A 15,961-nucleotide genomic window follows, 5' to 3' on the forward strand; every position below is an offset into this window, starting at 1 on the left:
TGAGATTGTTAGGCAAGATAGGGTTCTTGGTAATTCATAATTATTCCAGCTCTGGAGTCCACTTCTCTTTTTCCTTGATGGGCTTGTTAAGAGGGAATGGCTGGTTTCTTTAAGAAAAAAATATTAATAATAAAAACAACACAACTTATAACATGCATTACAAAAGAATAATGTCAGAAAAGTAATACTATTTCAGCTAATTTTTATAAATATTATAGCAGATTTTTAAATAAATTAGTGTTTTTGTTGAATTTGAATTTTAAATATTTTTTTAATTAAATTTTAAATAATCTTATTTTTAAGAGTTCTTAATGTTTTTTTAGTGACAATGTTGCTATACTATATTAGTTTTCAAGACTCGAATGATAATTAATAAAGTTAATTTTATATATTTGTTTATAATTATCTATAATCAATTGCGAATCATTAATATTTTTTAAATTTATATGAGATTATAATTGAACAATTTTATAAATAATCAGCAAAAAAAAAAAGATTTGGATTCTCTAAAGTTTAAATTTCACTTTAGAGAGTAAAATGTGATCTCTCATCATTTATTTTATAAGTAGGACCAAGAATAAATATGAGAGAGAAATCATTTAAAGGTAGAAAATCACACTTTATCTTCTAAAGTACAAATTTAAAATTTAGAGAATCCAAATCCCAAAAAATTACCTTCCATAGCAAGGTAAGCCAAATTAACTAATACCAACTTATTAGTTGGATTACATTAAATTCAGTCTTCAGAGCTGTGACGGTTCATAACCCGAACAAAATTGAATAGAAGGAAAAAAGCAATCTATGAAGAACTATATAGAGAATAGAGACAGATGATTTAAAGAGGCGGGGACAGAGGAAGTGAGAACTTTTTTTTTTTTTTATGTTGTAACAAATTGTGTGATGTATCTTTATATTTTAGTGTAGATGAATTTTACACTGTTATGGAATGTTTTACTTTTTAAAAAATTACAAAATGTTAATTACATTTTATGCGTGAAAAATATTTTTTAATTATTTAAATACAAAATAGTGCCGACGTTTTTATTAAAAAATATTAAAAAAATTCCACAAAACGGCAGTACTATTTTTATTTTGTAATTAAAATTTCAAAATAAAAAAGTAAATGACATTTTAGTTGTTTTTAATTTTTTAAATAAAAATTTTAGAAAATGGAAAAAAATCATAAAACTATGAATGACCTAATAACACTGTTATTTTTTTTAAATGATATTTATTATGATCCTTATTAATAATTTTAGCATATTTTGTCATTTTTAGTAATTTTATTTTTCTTAATTCTCCCAAGAATAAATAGATAAAATAATTAAAGAGAATAATTATTAAAAAAATAATTTAATAAATTTATTTATTTATAATTTATATTAAATTAAATTAGAAATATACAGATCTCCAAGATTTTTACAAATATTTAATCTTATCTTTTGATAATTCTTTTTTTTATTGTTTTTAATTAAAAAATAAAAAATAACCAAAATGTCATTGACGGTTTCCATTTTTAGATTTAAAAAAAAATTACAAAATGAAAATGGCATTGTCGTTTTGCGGATGAAATTTTTTTAATAAAAAAGTTTGTGAAATTTTATATTTAAATAATTTAAAAAATATTTTTACACACAAAACTTAGGTGACGGTTTGTGCTTTTTAAAAAATAAAAAGTCCCATAACAGTGTAAAACTCACCTACACTAAACTATAAAGCCACATCACATCATTTATTACAATTTACAACATTGAAAAAAAAAATAGCCGAGGAAGTGATAGCACAATTTGAGAAAGACAATTAAAGAAAGAAACATTACATTTAATTACAGCAACATTGAAGCATTATAGAGTGTGTGTGCGCGGTAGAAAGTAGAAACTAGAGAGTGGAGTACAGAAAAACAAGCACATTTAACAAAGTTCCTCTTTAGCAGTGTTTGATGCTGAAACATGGTGTTTTCTGCGTCTGTTGGGTCTGTAGCATTGCCCCCTCCGAGTGTGAGAGTGAGTGCGAAGAGGTGGAGTAGTGTGGTGGTTGCTGCTGCTCATGAACCCTTCCCTTCCTTTCTTCCTAAGCTCATTGACAGAATCCATGATCCCTTCGCTCGTAGACTCGCCATGCGAATTCAGAGGCTCCCTGTTCCTGTAACACCATTTTCTCATTCTGTTTTTCTTCTTCTTTTTTTTTTTTTTATGTTTTCTCTTTATTATTATTATTATTATTATTATTATTATTATTATTATTATTATTATTATTATTAGAAATGCTTTATGTCTTCCTGATTGGGTTTTTATGTTTCGTTTAATACTTGTAATTCCTCAAAGGCACTCTATTTGTTTGCAGAATTGCCGGGTTACTTTCATACGCATTTCTTAATCCATTGCTAAGGTTTTTTTTATTGTTTTTAATTTATGTGCAGAAGCCAGAAAGGGCCATGGGTTATTTTTTATTGAAAGCATGTATAGGATTGTATCACTATATATTAGTAATAAGCACAAATATGATTAATAATGCAAAATAATCTGTGCATGTCGAGCTTCACAGTGTATGAGTTTTCTAGTATTTTGAATTTTTTTTTTCTATTTTAGAAAATTATTTTTTTAAATCATACTCCTAATCCTTCTATAAATTGTTAGATACAGAAAATATTAACTGTATCTAATTTTTTTAGTAATAAAAATGATGTAATTAAGAAAGTGGTTAGAGGTTATATCATTATTCATTTTAGGAAATTTGTAAGAGTTTTTTTTTTTTCTACCTTATTTTCAGATGTTTTTGAGTTTGGGGCTCAGATATGACTTGTGGTTATAACAGATTAACAGTAGTTTTTATGTATGTTTGAGTGAGCATAAGCTTTTATTGGTTTCTTTTTATTTTTTGCTTATTTTTTTCCAAATAGTACTGTCCTAAATGTTCTGTCGGATGTAAAATAGGAATCACTGGTGATTGATTGAATTTCAGTATATAGTTCCAACAAATTCTTTCATTATCAGGATCCAAAATTTTTTTGAAAAGAATAAAGTTAAGAGGAAATCCACACAATCTTATCCCACACATTTTCTGCTTAAATTTTTTGTTTCACCTAAGAGATATCCAATCATGCAAATTATTATAAGACAAAATGGTCCAGGGGATCTAAAATTACAAATTCATCTCTGACTAAAGGCGAAGAACAAACTTTTCTCATAAGAAAATAGTGAAGGATGAACGTGTCATTCTTAAATGTTGAGGGACTACTTTGTCCCACGGTTTGCGTGGTTAGAAACATCCAAAGCAATAAAAAAATGATGAGGGATGAAATTGTAGGACGCAAAAACTGTTACAGATTGAATTGTGTTTATTAAAATGGTTGCCTGTTGCTCTATGGTAATTCTTTGATTATGTGGGTCATTAGACATAACCTATTGCTTCAGAACCCAAACAGGGAAAAAAAAAGCTTCAAATTTATGGTTCAATTGATTGAAGCATTTATAGTATATTTGATTTTCTTTCTGTAGAATGATTTAGCCTTTAGGGTAGATATGTTAAAACAAGAAGCCAACAATACTTCAATCCTTAAGTAAACAGATAATGTTTGAAATTTGAATCACGAAATAAATGGTAACTTGCTCAACAGGACAACGAATTACAGTTTTATACAGTATTATCTCCAGCACATGTCGTTTTCAATGTTGGTTTTGATAGGCTGTCCTCAGTTCCACTTTTGATGTAACAGATAGTGGTACTATAACTGTGATAATTAAGAGAATGATATTTTTTCCACTTATTTTTTACCTGTGTAAATGTGTGAACGAGTGATGATATAGCCTTCTAATGATGTTCCACAAGATCTTTTTAATTCAAAATCCGCTCACAATGGCATAAATTGTAATTTACAGAACATTTAAAGATAATTCAATGCATGTTAGCTAGATTTTGAATTGAAAGGATATTTAGCCAAACGAATTAGGAATTATCATTTCTCCTATATGAACTGTCATTTAAAAATTGAAATAAAATTTATAATTAATCATAACATCTATTTCTAGCTATGTAGATTTTTAAATGGACTTACATTGTAGCCTGTTCCAAGAAGATGATGTTCATTTGCCAAATTTGCTTGCAATAAGATTGACAATTTATCTAAGCTTGAGTTCTGCTCGTAGTAATCAATTATAGTTAATCGCTATTCTTTTTTTTGGATCTTATACAATATCTGATCTTATTCTATATGACAATTAGGTTAGGTTCTCAGAAAATCCCATCATGAGTAGTTGTGTTAAGCCACTTATACAAAAGAAGGAAACTCCAATTGTTCTTCTACATGGCTTTGACAGGTTCTCAAAACATTCAAGAAATATAGCTACTTTATAATTTACACATTTTTGTGCTCAAGTAGCTTCTTCTTCTCATGCATTCTTAATTTTTCAGCTCATGTATGGAATGGAGATATGCCTATCCACTGCTGGAAGAATCAGGTTTTGAGACTTGGGCCATTGACATTCTTGGTTGGGGTTTCTCGGATTTAGGTTTGTTTGCTCACTTTGCCATGTTGTGTTACTCTTTCGTTTTCATTTTATCTGTCATTGTGTTACTATTCCTGCAGGGACGGACATACCGTAGCGAGCCCCTCGCCCGGGCCCTCCCTTTTTTTAAAAAATTAATAATAATAAATTATTAAGTATAATTTAATTTCTTAAAACAATTATTTAGTATTTCATTTAGTATAAATAAAAGTCCAGTCCAACTTAAATATTAATGATTTTTAATATCTAAAAAGTAAGTAACAATATTAAACAAATCTAAAAACGATATTATTACTAATATTTTTTAATTAAATAATTTTTTTAAATGCCATAAAATATATATTTTTTCTTGTGAACGTTCTTCTTGATTTATTTGGTATTAATTCTCTCTGCTACAACTGACAGATTTTTTTCAGCTATAAATATTGTGAAGAATAACTCAGAAACAAAATGAAAGATGAATTTCTTGCTTATTGTCTTTTAATTATATTGAAAAGAAAATTGCTGAAAAATTTGACATAGATTCTATTATCGAGGAATTTTATGATACGAAGAATCGACCACTTCGTTAGTAAAGAGTACACATATTTTTTGTACTTTAAAATATATTCTTTATCGATATATTTTTGTAATATATGTTATATTATATAATTTTTTAATATTATATATATTATTGGCCTCATGATAATATTTCTGGATCCATCCCTGATTCTGGGAATATACGAAAAAGTGATAGCAATAGATAAAAGGTTTCTTTGAGAGATTTTTCATGTCACTCTTTCTTCTTATTCTTCATTTATTCACAGAAAAACTTCCCGCTTGTGACGTGGTATCAAAGCGTGAGCATTTCTATCAGGTACTTATGTACTACTAATCTCCTATAGAGTTTAGTTTCCATGCTAATCAGGTAATGCAATGTAGATAAAAGTTGTATTTGTTAGAAACAGCATGTGGAATTCAACTTTTTAACTAATATATGATAATGGTATTTAATTCTTAAATTTCTGCTTCAATTATTAAGGTGTTAGCATTTGTTACACTATGTGAACTAGAGAAACATATCAATTAAATTATACATCACTTGTGGTTTACTTTAAGGATTGTAACTGATTTCTTTAAACATCACTGTTATTTTCCTTCCAAAATTTACACTCTGTTTGAGGCTAAACTTGATTAATCTATTTACAGTTTTGGAAATCCTACATCAAAAGGCCAATGATATTGGTTGGACCAAGCCTTGGATCTGCTGTCGCTGTTGACTTTACAGTGAATTATCCAGAAGCTGTATGTGCCATACAGTAATTTAACTTCTGAATATCAATCACAACTGAATTTGTGAAAACATATTTAGTAAAAATTGAAGTTGGTGTGCTCTGATAATTTATGTGCAGTTCAATTTTTTTCAGGTGGAAAAGCTTGTTCTCATTGATGCTAGTGTATATGCAGAGGGAACAGGAAAGCTAGCAACGTTGCCAAAAGCTGTTGCTTATGCTGGGGTATGTAGTTCATACCACTCTCAGCTATCTACAAATTTACCTTGCATCATGGAGTATACAACCATTTTACTCATCAAAAGATTAGTTTGTTGATAGAATAGTCTCTCAAATGTTGATAATTATCTTATGGTACTTGAAGGATTATAATGTTTCATTTGAGTCTTGAGTGAAACTGTCAATTTGGGCTTCGAAATATTAGTTTATTGACAAAATGGTCCTCAGGTTTAGTTATTTATAGAACCAATCTTTTGGGATAGCAAATTAATCTTTCAAGCATGAAAACGGTTGTTTACACCTTTTCTTGTTTCTATTTGCAAATGGTCTCTTTCTGCATGAATTATTTTTTGTATTTTGTTATCTTACGACTTATTTCAATGTGGTCTGTTCTCCTTTAGGCGTGGTCAATGGGACATAAATTCATGGGTTAGTTTTTGGTTCTTCATGGGTTAGTTTTTGTTATCTTTAACCAAGTATATGAATTCTTAATATGGCATTCTTGTTTTGGAAATGGCATCTGTCTTTTTAATATAATGCTGCTGGTGTTATTCCTTCTCTATCTCAAAACAGATAGTAAATTGATCTTGGAATGATCCATTTCTTACCCCTTGCAATCTTATCTTAATGGCCCTATTTGAATATCTTTTAAATAATAAGAGTCAACTCTCTTCCTTTGAATATATTTTTCAGAAGGGGGAAATTAAGCAATTTTTATGCAGATGATGTCTTTTCGCATCAACACTTTCTTTCTCTCTACCATCTATGTTGGCGATATTCTTTGGCTTTTTGGGGGGTTTTCATGTTTCTACATGTCCAATGAATATGGGTAGCATAATAACAAAAGAAGAACATCTATGTTTCTTAGCCATCATTTCCTTCTTGTTCTGCTAAGATTTCCAAGCAATTCATTTTCTTGTGGAGAATATTTATGAAGAAATCTTCAGCATTAAATCATTAGGCTTCAAGAATTCAGGATACACTTGTTTCGCTTGATTAATGTTTAATAAAGCCTTTCAAATAAAATTGTGGGATATATATTAATGAGTATGAGGATGATGGTGATAATGGCTTAAATTGCAAGTTATAACTCACCCTTAGACACTCTTTTGAATCAGGTGTATTTATTGAAGAGCCTGCCGTTACGGCTATATGCTAACTATTTGACCTTTTACAATGTGTCATTCAGTACCAGCCTTGATTGTACTAATGTGAGTTGTCCGACCCTAAAGTTTACTGTGTTGTTTATAGAAAAACATTATGTGTAGATATTATTAGTGTGAGTGGCTCAAACCTTATCCACTATTGGATGAGATGTGGATTCGAATTAGATTGAGTTCACACCTCATCCAATGGCGGATGGAGTGTGAGTCGGCATAATGTCTCACACCACGTATGTATGCATAAGACAATTGATTTATATAAGGAGGCATACCCATTTTCTTACCATTTTTTATTCCATAAGAATGGACCATTGGGTATACGCACTGATAGAGATATGAACATCACAAATTTAAGCACCCGTTGAGGAAACCCAAGATTTCATTCATATCTGAATTCTTAGCTTTTGAAGCATCTTATATACTTGAGAAAAATATCTCCAAAGCTACTTTGGTAAAGGAACTAAGGACTTTGTTACAGTACCCTTCTTTATATAAGAGTATCAATATCCTTGATCTAATCAATAGTTTAATATTTGTTCGCAAGATTTTAATTTTTTTTCTTTGAAAATAATTGTATTTAATGGATCATGTCACAATTTCCCAATCACACAGAGCATCCCTAGTAATTAATTACATAGACGGTGCCTCAAATAATCATTTTTCTTACAATGCCCTTTGGAAATGTTGCGATAATGAAGAATGTTAGTCTTCCTATAATTTTTGTAGGTCGGTCGCTTGCACTGTTTGATGCCTTGGTGGGATGATGCTACGGTTGGTTTCATGACTAGTGGCGGTTACAATGTTTCTTCCTTAATAGAAAAGGTATATACTATCTCACAACTACAAGTTTATGAGGTTTGGATTTGTTAGGTTTATTTGTATGATGAAATTTACAAATGCACTTTAATATACCCTTTTCACACATTCTGATATCTCTCTTAAGTCTAAGGTACCATGGCCGTTCATCTAATATACCCTTTTCACTAGAAGTCCCAATCTGCTATATGGCCATTCTTGAGTTTCATTTTTATTTTAGTTTTTTTCTGTAGAGCAACAATCACTAGCAAAAGTTGAATGTTTATCTACTCTCTGCTATCTTTAAGTTCTACTGATTTGTGATGCAATTGATTTTGTTGTCTCCATCAAGGAATGATTTTTGCCATCTTTGAGGTTCTGTTCTTATTGAAATAAAAATGGTTATGTTTGAACAATGATGCTTTTGGTGTACACGGCCATATTTTAAAGAGAGTTAAGAGACGACCTTATATTCGGTATTTGAGACTTAGTTGAGTTTAAGGGTTCATATTTACATACATGAAGATGTGATTATTTGGTGAGGTTGTCATCGTTACTCTGATCCCGGTTTGTTGTGAATGTTGAATTCAGCTAGCTGGATAGCTTTTATTTCAATATTTTATTATCAGATTTTGGACACAATCACTCCACACACGAGTTAGAACAAGGAATTTTTTTTTTTTTGGTTAGAATATAATTAGAGGTATCGATATTTTATGAGTGCTATTTGAACATAACATTCATGAGACACCATGGCGAACTAGTCGCATAGAAATCACAAGTTTGTGCCTGTAAAAGCCATTGGAAGGTAAGACTCATTTATGTACAATTGTGCAAGTCCCTTCTAGTCCTTATTTTTTGACAAACTTGTATGGATATTGGATAGGGCATCTTTGACACCATTTAATTACAGATGCTTGATTCCTTTCAATACAAGATCTTTTGAATTTGTTTTAACAGGTGAAACAGAAAACACTCATCATTTGGGGTGAAAACGACCGCATCATCAGCAACAAGCTTGCAGTGGTTAGTTTTTTATATTGCCAAAACATGAGAAACTATAGGGAGCCAATATTTCTCAACCAACATTGTAGCCAACATTCATTATTTAGAATTGAATATTAAAAAGAAACATCCAAAACTAAAAATAGTAAAACCAATTTAGGGTATAAAATTTAGGATCTATTGTTTAGAATTTATAATTTAGGGTCTAAGATTTATAATTTAAAATTAAGAAATTAGTATTTAAGGTTTATAATTTAGAGTTTAAAATTTAGAGCTTAGAGACTCTATATGGGGTGGTCGGAAGTGAGGCAGTGGCCGGCAGTGGTCCCCGGCAGCGGCGGTGGCTGGTGGTTGTCATGAAATTACGGTGGTAGGAGAAAAGAGGGAAATAGAAAGGGGCAAAGGAAAGAAAAAGGGATAAAAGAATAACTTGAAAAAAATTGTAGATGAATATTTTTTTTGTATTAACTGAAATTGGCTAATTTGGTTTCTAAGCACTATTCCCAAAATGATCCTGGAGCATAAAGAGCAAGAAATTTATTAAGACTTCTTTATTCTTTTACTTGCTGGAAAGTACATGCTATGGTGCAGAGATATACGTGGTGCATCGTGTATTAAAATAATCCAATAGTATAGATCTTAGCAAAAGATTTCATCCTTATCTTCTGTTTAATCTACACTTTTGGGTTATCTTGGTGAATCATACACCAAAGTTGATCAAGGTGCATTTAAGTCCTCTGAAATTAACTATTGAATATTTTTATTTTTATTTTTATTTTTATTTTTTTACCATTGCAGCAACTACACTGCGAACTACCTGATGCAGTGATACGCCAAATACCAAACTGCGGCCACATTCCTCATCTGGAGAAGCCAAGTTCTGTTGTCAAATTAATTGTTGAATTTGTTCAGAGAGAGGCCAAGAAATTAGACAAATGTGTTACACAAGTATGAAGGTTGAAAACCTCATTTTTCTATTCTCCTAATAGACAGAGAAGGCAACTTCTGCAGTTCACAATTTGGCAAAATTAACCGGCACATGACAAAATATGTTATGGAATGCTCCTATAATTAGAGTGTTAGATGAAAGAAAAGAAAACAAAAAATGTGGCCGCAGCTGTTTCGAATATATTTATTATGATTGTTAATAAATAATAAGTAAAACCTATAATTACCTTTTTGAATTTTACTTTTAGTGAAGGAACATTCTTCTGTGATCATCTTAAGTCTTCACAAATAGACAAGCACAACAATGCCATCATTATTTTGTGGCTTCATTATCATGATATATTGAAAGTGAATTCCTATTGTTTTTGGTAATGTCATTGTTCGTGATTGTGCCAACATGTTTATTAGTTGATAATGAATGATCAGTACAAAAACTGTTGAGTCATGCTTGTCACTTTTGTTTCTCAATTACGCTATATGGATTAATGTTTTTGATGAACAAGTATTTTACTTGAGAATAGAGATAATTAACATGCTCAGGTATTTTAGTATGCTCAGGTATTTTTTACCTTCAGTGATTCAAAATTCATTTGAGATATTATTGACTTTAATTTGAGGTAAAAAAACGTTTGTTCAAAAATCAGGAGACCAATTTGAGACCTATCCCGTTGCAATAAATAGTGCCACAAAGTTTTTTTTTTTTTTCCCACAATATCTTTCAACCCAAAAGCCCACTTCGCTGTAAAGAACTACAGACGCCTAATGAGGTGCCTCTCGATCTGCATTTGAAAAACACAAATATCCGTATGTAATGAGAACCGGGCCTTCTTAGCATGGTAATAGTGCCGCATACATAAGATATAAGGTCCTGGAAAAGTAAGAGGCAATCCTAGAACTCCGACACTCAAATTATAAAACTTAAGGCTTTAAACCGGAAACCATAAATAAGGGTAGTTCTCTAAGGTCCTTAAACTTAACCAAATTCTAACTAAAATCCTTAACTATTCCTCTTCCTCCACAATCCTCCAAAACACCACTAGAACCACATAGACAAACAAGCAGACAATGGCAAGTACAATTAGAATACAAGTAATGCAAATAGCACGTATAACAATTAAGCATATTAAATTCACATAGGCATTCCCAGTTAAAGCACAAGCAAGCAATTCAAACATATGCATATGATGTATGTCTATCCTACTGGCTGTGAGCTCATGTGTCGGTTACTTTGCTAGAACCTGACACACCCGGTAGCTAACCCGGATATTATCTCTTGACTGCGCATCTCCAGGAGGCATAAAATCGGGGGATTAGTGCCCTACCACCTTCTCCTGGAGGCATACACCAGGGGAAAATAAATCGGGGGATTAGTGTCCTACCACCTTCCACTAGTGAGGCCGTGCCATACCAGTCAAGGGAGTAGTGTCCTACCACTTTGCTGACAGAGAGAGAAGGAATATGAGGGAATACGTCAGGAGACTAGCGTCCTACCACCTTCCTCACATTCCACAAAACACAATCACAAGGAATACGGGGAAAGAATTGAGGGATTAGCGCCCTACCGCCTTCCTCACATCCAACACATCCATACTGGTGCACGAAATTGCAATCACACTTTTTGCAACCCCGCACAACTAAACAGCAAGTGCACTGGGTCGTCCAAGTAATACCTTACGTGAGTAAGGGTCGATCCCACGGAGATTGTCGGCTTGAAGCAAGCTATGGTTATCTTGTAAATCTTAGTCAGGATATCAGAAATTATCAGGATTGATTGTGAAAAGTAAAAGAACATGAAATAAAAACTTGTTTTGCAGTAATAGGGAACAGGTTGAGGTTTTGGAGATGCTCCATCTTCTGAATCTCTGCTTTCCTACTGTCTTCTTCTTCAAGCACGCAAGGCTCCTTCCATGGCAAGCTGTATGCAAGGGTTTCACCGTTGTCAGTGGCTACCTCCCATCCTCTCAGTGGAAATGTTCAACGCACCCTGTCACGGCACGGCTATCCATCTGTCGGTTCTCAATCAGGCCGGAATAGAATCCAGTGATTCTTTTGCGTTTGTCACTAACGCCCCGCCTTCAGGAGTTTGAAGTTCGTCACAGTCATTCAATCATTGAATCCTACTCAGAATACCACATACAAGGTTTAGACCTTCCGGATTCTCTTGAATGCCGCCATCAATTATAGCTTATACCACGAAGATTCTGATTAAAGAATCCAAGAGATATATACTTAATCTAAGGTAGAACGGAGGTGGTTGTCAGGCACACGTTCATAGTTGAGAATGATGATGATTGTCACGGATCATCACATTCATCCGATTTAAGAACAAGTGATATCTTAGAATGGAAGCAAGCATGATTGAATGAAAAACAGTAGTAATTGCATTAATCCATCAAGACACAGCAGAGCTCCTCACCCCCAACCATGGGGTTTAGAGACTCATGCTGTGGAAGGTACACAAAGAAACGTGTAAAGTGTCATGAGGTACAGATACAATGTCAAAAGATCCTATTAATAGTGAACTAGTAACCTAGGGTATACAGAAATGAGTAAATGACGTAAAAATCCATTTCTGGGTCCACGTAGTGTGTGCTTGGGCTGAGCATTGAAGCTTTCATGTGTAGAGACTAATTCTGGAGTTAAACGCCAGCTTTCATGCCAGTTTGGGCGTTTAACTCCAATTTTTATGCTAGTTCCAGCGTTAAACGCTGGAATTTCTGAGGCTGTTTTTCCACGCCGGTTTGGGCCATCAAATCTCGGGCAAAGTATAGACTATTATACATTGCTGGAAAGCCCAGGATGTCTACTTTCCAATGCCGTTGCGAGCGCACCAATTGGGCTTCTGTAGCTCCAGAAAATCTACTTCGAGTGCAGGGAGGTCAGAATCCAACAACATCTGCAGTCCTTTTCAGTGTCTGAATCAGATTTTTGCTCAGGTCCCTCAATTTCAGCCAGAAAATACCTGAAATCACAGAAAAACACAAAAACTCATAGTAAAGTCCAGAAAAGTGAATTTTAACTAAAAACTAATAAAAATATACTAAAAACTAACTAGATCATACTAAAAACATACTAAAAACAATGCCAAAAAGCGTATAAATTATCTGCTCATCACAACACCAAACTTAAATTGTTGCTTGTCCCCAAGCAACTGAAAATAAAAATAGGATAAAAAGAAGAGAATATACTAAAGACTCCAAAATATCAAGGAAACTTAGCTCCAATTAGATGAGCGGGACTAGTAGCTTTTTGCCTCCGAACAGTTTTGGCATCTCACTCTATCCCTTGAAGTTCAGAATGATTGGCATCTATAAGAACTCAGAACTCAGATAGTGTTATTGATTCTCCTAGTTAAGTATAATGATTCTTGAACATAGCCAGTGTATGAGTCTTGGCTGTGGCCCAAAGCACTCTGTCTTCCAGTATTACCACCGGATACATACATGCCACAGACACATAATTGGGTGAACCTTTTCAGATTGTGACCCAGCTTTGCTAGAGTCCCCAATTAGAGGTGTCCAGGGTTCTTAAGCACACTCTTTTTGCCTTGGATCACAACTTCATTTCTTTCTTTTTCTCTCTTTTTTTTTCGAATTTTTTTTGTATCTACTGCTTTTTCTTGCTTCAAGAATCAATTAGATGATTTTTTAGATCCTCAATAACAGTTCTCTTTTTCCTCATTCTTTCAAGAGCCAACAATTTTTAACATTCTCAAAACAACAAATTCAAGAGACATATGCACTGTTCAAGCATTCATTCGGAAAACAAAAATTATTATCACCACATCAAACTAATTCAACTAGTTTCAAGGATAAATTTCGAAATCCTGTACTTCTTGTTCTTTTGTGATTAAAGCATTTTTCATTTAAGAGAGGTGATGGATTCATAGGACATTCATAGCTTTAAGACATGAATTTTAAATTTTATTAATTATGAATTAAGAACAAGACTCAAAAATAGATATAAGATGAGACTAAAAAAATTAGAAAACAAAAATTTAAACTAGGCTCCTAATGATAGAGGTTTTCACAGAGTTAGGACTCAACAACCTTGATTTTGAGAAGTGGATGCTCCCTCAGCTTGAGAGGAGAGCTTTTGGCGTTTCAACTCTTGGAGTTCACGCCCCTGCTTCTCTTGTTCCTTCAGCAATTTGCAGAGCATGCAGTTCTGATTCTGCTGTTCTTCCTTAAGTTGCTCCATAGTCTCTTGCAACTTGTTGATAGATGCTTCTAGGCTGGCCCAGTAGCCAATTTCAGGGAGTTCAGGGAGGAACTCCTGCGCCCTCCTTTTGATAGAGTTGTCTTGCATTTGTCCTTCCATTGACTTCTTGGTGATTGGATGTTCAATGGGTATGAATTCATCTACTCCCATCTTTACCCCAGCCTCTTTACAGAGCAAGGAGATCAAGCTTGGGTAAGCTAGTTTGGCTTCAGTGGAATTCTTATTTGCAATTGTGTAGATCTCACAAGCAATCACATGATGAACCTCCACTTCTTTTCCAAGCATAATGCAATGAATCATCACTGCTCTCTTGATAGTGACCTCAGAACGGTTGCTAGTGGGTAGTATGGAACGCCCAATAAAGTCTAGCCAACCTCTTCCAATTGGTTTGAGGTCTCCCCTCTTGAGTTGGTTTGGGACACCCTTAGAATTGGTTATCCACTTAGTTCCAAGGAGGCATATGTCCTCTAGAACTTGATCCAACCCTTTATTGCTCTCACCATTCTCCTATTAAAGGATTCAGGATCATCTTGCAGTTGAGGTAATTTGAAGATTTCTCTTATTTTGTCCAGATGGAAGTACATAACTTTCCCTCTGACCATGGTTCTGTAGGTATGGTAAGCAGTTCCAGTCATTCTCTGCTTATCTATTAGCCACAGATTTGAGTAGAATTCCTGAACCATATTCCTTCCAACCTTTATTTCAGGATTGGTTAGAACTTCCCATCCTCTTTTTCGAATTTGCTCTTGGATCCCCGGATACTCATCTTCTTTCAGATCAAATTTTACTTCCGGGATCACTGACCTCAGACCCATTATTTTGTGATAATGGTCTTCATGTTCTTTGGTTAAGAACTTCTCTTGATTCCAAAGATTCTTTGGATTATTCTCTTTCTTTCCTCTTAAATTGGTTTGTTTTCCCTTAGGAGCCATGATCTTGATGAATCTTGGCTTAGTGATCACGGAAAAGCACACCAAACTTAGAGGTTTGCTTGTCCTCAAGCAAAAGAAAGGAAAGAAGAGAGAGAGAGGAAGAGCAAATTCGAATGGTGTGGGGGAATGAGGGGGCTGAACGTGTATTTATAAAGGGGGGAGGAGAGATTTCGAAAAAAAAAGAAAAATTTGAAAGGAGATTTGAGAAGATATGGAAAGAATTTGAGAGAAGGGTGAGTTTTTGAACAAAATTTGGGATTGATTTGAGAGATTTGAAAAATGATTTTAGATTTTTGAAAATTTGAAAGTGAATGATGAAAGGTTTAGATGTATTTATGTAGAAAAGTATGGGTAAGAAAAGGAAAATTTAAAAAAATTTGATTGAAAATCAAAATCTTGGTCCCCCCACCTTTCTGGCGTTAAACGCCCAGAATGGCACCCATTCTGGCGTTTAACGCCCATTTGTTGCCCATTGTGGGCGTTTAACGCCCAGCCAGGTGCCCTGGCTGGCGTTAAAAGCCAGAATTCCTTTATCACTGGGCGTTTTGCTAAACGCCCAGGATGCTGCACACCTGGCGTTAAACGCCCAGAATGGTGCCCATTCTGGCGTTTAACGCCCAAAATGGCACCCTTACTGGCGTTAAACGCCCAGAATGGTGCCCATTCTGGCGTTTAACGCCCAAAATGCCCCTTACTGGCGTTTTTTCGCCAGTAAGCTCTTTTTCTCTGCTTCTTGCACTGAATCCTTCTGTAACTCTGTGAACTCCTTCATTTTTGATACTTGCCTTTGTAAAATCAAAACATATAACCTGCTAATGACTGGGTTGCCTCCCAGCAGGCGCTTCTTTACTGTCTTTAGCTGGACCTTTACTGAGAATTACTCAAGTCTCAGTTTTGAGCAT

The 15,961-nt window shown here is 33.7% G+C and overlaps 1 protein-coding gene across 3 annotated transcripts; it reads left to right on the forward strand.

Annotated features, from left to right (window-relative positions):
- Positions 1-1,829: 1,829 nt before the first annotated feature.
- On the forward strand, positions 1,830-10,278 carry LOC112801632 (alpha/beta hydrolase domain-containing protein VTE7). Of its 3 annotated transcripts, none has more exons than XM_025844484.3 (10): positions 1,830-2,144; positions 4,222-4,316; positions 4,411-4,508; positions 5,312-5,361; positions 5,694-5,789; positions 5,897-6,001; positions 7,114-7,206; positions 7,885-7,980; positions 8,914-8,979; positions 9,757-10,278. In XM_025844484.3, the coding sequence occupies exons 1-10, from the start codon at positions 1,950-1,952 to the stop codon at positions 9,910-9,912; spliced, it is 1,050 nt and encodes a 349-aa protein (XP_025700269.1). In that variant the 5' UTR covers positions 1,830-1,949; the 3' UTR covers positions 9,913-10,278. The 3 variants fall into 3 exon arrangements, with proteins under 3 accessions (XP_025700269.1, XP_025700270.1, XP_025700272.1); XM_025844485.3 differs by having other exon boundaries at positions 1,832-2,144; positions 5,912-6,001; XM_025844487.2 differs by having other exon boundaries at positions 2,016-2,144; positions 4,227-4,316.
- Positions 10,279-15,961: the final 5,683 nt, after the last annotated feature.

This window comes from Arachis hypogaea, chromosome 5 (genome assembly GCF_003086295.3).
Source record: "Arachis hypogaea cultivar Tifrunner chromosome 5, arahy.Tifrunner.gnm2.J5K5, whole genome shotgun sequence".
NCBI classification, from domain to species: Eukaryota; Viridiplantae; Streptophyta; class Magnoliopsida; order Fabales; family Fabaceae; genus Arachis; species Arachis hypogaea.

Coding starts and splice junctions, on each gene's coding strand:
- LOC112801632 (XM_025844484.3), top strand. CDS start 1,950: ATGGTGTTTTCTGCGTCTGTTGGGTCTGTAGCATTGCCCCCTCCGAGT. Junction 6,002..7,113: donor AAGCTGTTGCTTATGCTGGG/GTATGTAGTTCA, acceptor CTTTTGAATCAG/GTGTATTTATTGAAGAGCCT. Junction 7,207..7,884: donor CCAGCCTTGATTGTACTAAT/GTGAGTTGTCCG, acceptor TAATTTTTGTAG/GTCGGTCGCTTGCACTGTTT.